This window comes from Cynocephalus volans, chromosome 1 (assembly GCF_027409185.1).
Source record: "Cynocephalus volans isolate mCynVol1 chromosome 1, mCynVol1.pri, whole genome shotgun sequence".
NCBI classification, from domain to species: Eukaryota; Metazoa; Chordata; class Mammalia; order Dermoptera; family Cynocephalidae; genus Cynocephalus; species Cynocephalus volans.
Window position 1 is genome coordinate 235725564 of NC_084460.1, and position 6102 is coordinate 235731665.

At 34.0% G+C, this 6102-nt stretch overlaps 1 protein-coding gene across 3 annotated transcripts in view; it reads left to right on the forward strand.

Moving 5' to 3' along the window:
* Positions 1-3764, forward strand: part of XIRP2 (xin actin binding repeat containing 2) — a 78040-nt gene extending 74276 nt beyond the window's left edge. For 2 of the 3 annotated variants that reach the window (XM_063088942.1, XM_063088934.1), the window contains one exon: positions 1879-1968. Coding sequence is in view for 1 of the 3 variants with exons in the window: in XM_063088951.1 (XP_062945021.1) it covers positions 1879-3379 (1501 nt within the window). In the remaining 2 variants the exon portion in view is untranslated. Of the gene's footprint in view, positions 1-1878 lie in introns of all 3 variants that reach the window. The other variant, XM_063088951.1, reaches the window with a different exon arrangement.
* Positions 3765-6102: the final 2338 nt, after the last annotated feature.

Sequence of the window (6102 nt, forward strand, 5' to 3'; positions counted from 1 at the left end):
TTCCTTTTCCTTATAAGACATAAGCCTTTTTAAAAAGACATACAAGGATATTTTTTCCTTCTATTTTTAAAATTTTACTAGATTAGTTCTTGGCATTTGTCATTCTGCGTCAATAGTGTCAATTACCCAGTGTGCTCTTTCAATATGGTGTTATGTACTTTTTATATCAAGAAAGTTTTTTAATTCTAGATTTTTAATATTTAATCTGTTTCACTAGTTTAGTTTTCTTCTTCGGGAACCCCTATTATCCATACATTAGATATTAGCCTACTTTACTATTTGTCCTTTTCTCTCAAATATTTTATATCTTTTTCTTTCTTCATTTTTCAAAATTTCATCTTTTTATTCTTTTGTTTCTCTTCTTAACTCACTTTCTATTGTGTTTATTTGCTCTTGTGCTCCTTTTAGTTTAGTTTTTATTTGAGATTTTTTTTTTATTTCTAGTTTTTTCCTAATTTCTGGCATGTCATTTTATGAGTTTTTCTAATTCTGATTCATGTTGTTCTTTCAGGTCTTTTATTATGTTCTTAATGTCATTTAGCTTGTTTTAAAATAGTAGGTTAAATTCCTCATCTATTTTTAAAGCATATTTTTCTGGCATATTTTCATTATCTGCAGGTTATTCAAATGCTCCTTACTCTTTTCTGTTTTTTTGTTTTGTTTTGTTTTGTTTTATAATAACTTTGTATAAGATTTTACCTCAGTACATTTCTGTTGCTCATTTTTATATGAGATTATTTTTCCCAAGCCTTAGACAGATATAAAATTCAAGATGTTTTTTCTAATCTCACAGAGCTACCTCTTCTAGTTTTCATACACTGTTCAAAAAACTGAGATGGCTTGATTTCTGGGATTTCCTGGCTTGATTTCTCTCCCACATGTTGGTTAGGACCTTCTCTTTCATTTTTGTCATCCTTGTCCTGCTCGATTTTTCTCTGCTGATATTTTTCTCAGTTTGGAGTTCTGTCCTGAAAGGGGACCCCAGTGGGTCAGTTTTCAGAGATCAGCTTCACAAGCCTCTTCAGTCTTTCTTACCACGGGGCCTTTGCACTCACTGCCTATTGCAGAAGACAAACCCCTCCAGCTTCAGCTGCTGTTCTCTGATTGGCACATGATATTTTCCAAAAAATGTTGACTAGTTATTTTGTGGTTTCATATTATCAGGTCCATCGCATACATTTCTTGTCCTCCTGCTATCACCCATACAGATGAGACTACCATGTGGGTCTTGTGTCTGTTTGTGGCTTATCCTTACCTTTTGTATTTTGACATTGGTGGAGCAATCTTGCCACTTAGTTTTTTGTAATAGTTAGCCATGGATTTTAAGGTTTGCTATCTAGTTGATGAATCATTTTTTATGTGTGGATTCAGAGATATTCAAAACTATGCTGCTGCCTCTGACTAAATTCGATTTTAATTTTACTAGGCACTCTATTTGTTAATGTCCCCAAAGAGGCCAGTTAAGCAATTACATAGGCAGGCTTTCCAATTCATTCAAAATCCAGTTAACAAGAAAGTTCAAGTAGTTGATTTTTATGTACGTGCTATTAAATATTTATTTAAAATTGCAACCTCTCATGTAAATCATTGAGCTAGCACAGGTTTAGTCTTATCATTCTGCCCCATCTATAACTACATGTGCATTATACTATAACACCTATTATACCAATATCTGACATACATCACGATATTCTAAATATTGGAAGATATATATCATAAGATATTGATGGTAACCATTATCTAATAGGAATGTTCAATTAATAAGGTCATTTTTATTGCTAGTCAGAGACTCATTATTGAAATAATTAATTCCCTAATTCCCTATGTATTTACAGTAAATATGCAGAATGCTAAGCATTATTCTTCTCTTTTTGACAGTTTGGGAAATTATGCATCACTTCATGGACAGATATACTGTAAACCTCACTTTAAACAACTTTTCAAATCTAAAGGAAATTATGATGAAGGTTTTGGACACAAACAGCATAAAGATCAATGGAATTGCAAAAATCGAAGAGGCCCAGTCGACCTTATTCCCAATGAAGAACCAAGTACGTGTAAAAACCCTGCAGCAAACACCCTTATACTTGGAGATTGTAATAAACATTTAGATGCTGGTAACAGTGAAGGGCAAAGGGATGATTTGAAAAAAATGGGGGAGAGGGGAAAATTAAAAATCATTTGGCCTCCTTTCACGGAGATGCCTAAGAAAAGCTCCCCCCTTAAAGAAGAGCTCAAAATGAGTAAACCTAAATGGCCACCCGAAATGAGTATCCCTGCATCCCCTGAATTTAAAAGTGGATCACCAATACAACATGTTAAAACTCTGGACAATAAAGGACAAGAGCAAGATAACATTTCTTTTCTGCAGCCATATCCACAGTCCACCCATATGTGTCAGAAAGAGGATGTTATAGACATCAAAGAAATGAAAATGTACGAAGCAAGAAAAGAAGAGAAGGAAGGAAATAAGGATGTGCAATATAAGCTGAATGAGGCCGAAGATACAAAGAATAGGTGGAAAAGTGAAATGGATCTTCATGACAACAATAATGTAGTTGTGCAGAGTGCTGAAAAGGAGAAAGATGGAAAAACTAATGAACCTGATGGTGCAGAAGTTTTACAGGTTACTAACACTGATGATGAGGTGATGCCAGGAAATTGTAAAGAGAATTTGAATAAGAATAATAATAACAATTATGTAGCAGACTCGCATCTGAATAACTGCAGGCAGAAAACATCTATTTTAGAATTCCCTCTTCTATTACCACTGTCAAGTACAGGAAAGTACACTGCAAATGAATATCGAATTGAAAAGTTAGAAAATGCATCTAGAATCTCAGAGTTACTTGGTATATTTGAATCTGAAAAGACTTGCTCAAGGAATGTACTAGCTGTGGCTCTCAAGAAACAGACTGACAGAGCGGCTGCTGGCAGTCCTGTGCAGTCTGCTCTGAAACCAGGCCTCAGTGGGGGCTGGAGAGTCAAGGCAGAAAGTTCAATAGAATCTTCCGATACAAATCTCTTAAACACTAAAGGAAACCATTCAAATAACAAAAATTTACACTTTTTCTTTTCTAACACTGTGAAAATCACTGCATTTTCCAAGAAAAATGAGAACATTTTTGAGTGTGACTTAGAATCTGTAGATCGAATGAAAAATATGCCATGTTTGTATTTAAGAGAATGTGGAAAAAGCATCAAGCACTGGCATGATGAAATGGTAGGAGCAGCCCATAGTAATGGAAATGCAAGTTTTCATGCTCTGAGCAGTGAATGTGCAGCTAAGCCTTTGTCTCCCAGAGGGGAGGTTCAGGCTGAACAACTCACAGTGGAAGAGCAGATTAAAAGAAACAGGTGCTACAGTGACACTGAGTAAAACATGTCTGCCTACTTGCAGGCCACACTCAGGCTCTGAGAGATATTGATGTCTTGAAATAAGACTTTAGGGATATTGATAACTTTTGATGAACTTGTAAACATAATGTTGAGAAATCTCATGTCTATCACAATGGGCTATTTCTTGTATTCCACTTTATCATTTTTTTCATAACTCATTTAAATCCACTTTTGTTCTGAATGGAATGGAGATATGAAACAATATGTCTATGTTTTCCTGTCAAATGGCACTTAAGTATATCACTCTGTTTTTCTGTAGAATATCATGGGTGAGACTCTATGCCACTGATCTTTATCACGATTCTTACACCTTCTCTTTAATTTCTGTGGCAATAAAATTGAATCACCTGGGGTGCAAACCAAAATACTTGTGTAACTTTTTTTTCATACGTATTGTCATTCTAAGTATACAAGCTTTTCATGATTTAGGAAGTATCACACACACAAACAATCCTGAAAAAAATAAAATGCTAAACTGAAGCCACAGTATTATTACAAAATATGAAATTTTCATTCTCTTTTTTACCCTACATTCAAAATGTGATGGTTCTTTAAATAATTACCTATATTATACTGTCATGAATCATGTCGATGAACACTTAATGAAAAATATGAATTTTTCTCCAGAATAATTTTCCTCCAGAATATTTTCCTCCATACACAGAAATCACCTGAACTAGAAAGTATTTACATAAATAAAGTTACATATATAAATAACATAAATAAATTACACACTTTGCATTTTTATTGATTACTGTATGCAATTGACAAATACAAAAATCATATAAGTATAGTTTGTCAGGTTTTTTTCTTATATTTGATGAATATTAAATTTATCTGTTACAAAAACATATTCTTTCAGAAATTTGGCTTCTGAATTTTTGGCTGATGTCACCTTTCCCCAAATTCATTTGATGATTCTGAGAGAAAAAAAAAAAACATGAGTATAAATGAGTGACAATATATATTTGGAGTGTACATGTATGAAACAGGCCATATCCATATTCTCCTACATAAACCCGAACCATTGACTTTCTATACATATGAAACCAAAATGCAGTGTTGAAAACCATTTATTTTTAGAACAATTAACAAATTCCCCTTGCTACTGTGTTCTCAACTGATATCTAAGGTCTACATTGTGTTAGCTTACTAGAGCTGCCACTGCAACATACCACAAACTAGATAGTTTAAACAACAAAAATTTATTTTCTCACACTTCTGGAAGCTGGAAGTCCAAGGTCAAGGTGAAGGCAGGGTTGGATTCTCCTGAGCTTCTCTCCTTGCCTTGCTGTTGGCCGCCTTCTCCTTGTGAACTCACATGTTCCTCTTCTGTACACGCACACCCCTGGTGTCTCTTCCTCTTTCTTAAGGGTGTTAGTCCTATTGGATTAGGGACCACCCATCTGTCTTCATTTAACCTTAATTACCTCTTTAAAGGCTCTATTTCCAAATAGGGTCACGTTGGAGGTTAGGGCATCAATATACAAATTTTGTGGGGACACAAGTCAGTTTATAACATACATTTTTACCCAATTTAATCAAATACTGTGAAAGTCTGTCAAGAAAATGGCAATTGGGCTACAACAGCAAAGTATTTAATTTGAATTATTGCACCTTATACTATTCTTCAAGTATTACTAGTTGACACAGCCTTACTTCTACAATCATTTATGCTAAGATAATCCAAAAGTTTTGAGAGGAAAAAATTATTTATGAAAACTCTTGACATAATGCCTTAATGTAGTTTCTTAATGTCAGTGATCTTTCTACAAAAGTAGTGCTTGCTTTACAAAACTCCTCTCTGGGGACTCTGCCCACTTAATCTTGGTAGCTCAGTCATTCAATTATATTAAAATTTAGAATTAAACTAATATCCACATCAGGGAAAACAATAAAAATATTATATTGTTCTTCGGTTTACCTTTCATTTAATCAACAAAGTATTTTTTTTTTTAATTTCCTTAATCAGAAATAGGATTGTATTATGACTGTTGGCTGTATCACCTTTCTTTAATGGTATGCAGGAGTTTACAAAATTCAAATATGCTTAAGAAATCCAAATACAGTTTTACTTAGTAATGGGTTCACTTTAATTATGACAAAAAATTTTAGGTAAATAGCAAGTGTTAGGAACTAGAGTATAGCTAAACACACTAAGGAAAATTTCAGTAAGTTTTCTTATTGTTGCAGGCAATATATTAGTTTGCTAGGGTTGCCAAAATAAAGTATTATAGACTGAGTGGCTGAAACAACAGAAATTTATTTTCTCACAATTCTGGAGGCTAGGAAAGTACAAGATCAAGGTGTTGGCAAGGTTTGTTTCTTCTGAGGCCTCTCTACTTGGCCATCTTCTCCCTGTGTCATCACATGGTCTTCCCTCTGTTTCTGTGTTCAAAGTTTTTCTTATAACGACACCAGTCATATTGGATTACGGCCCATCCTAAGGACCTCATTTTATCTCAATTACCTCTTTAAAGACCTTGTTTTCAAATGAAGTCATGCTTTGAGGTACTGTGGGTAAGGACTTCAACAGACGAATTGCGGGGGACACAATTCAGCTCATAACAGGCAGTAACTGCATTTAATCTTTAACTTTCTTAATACATGACTATTAACATTAGAAAATAACTTCCCAATAATTTTTCACTTGGGATTTATATCTCAGAACTACAAAATATGTAGATTTATGCTGTAAAATTC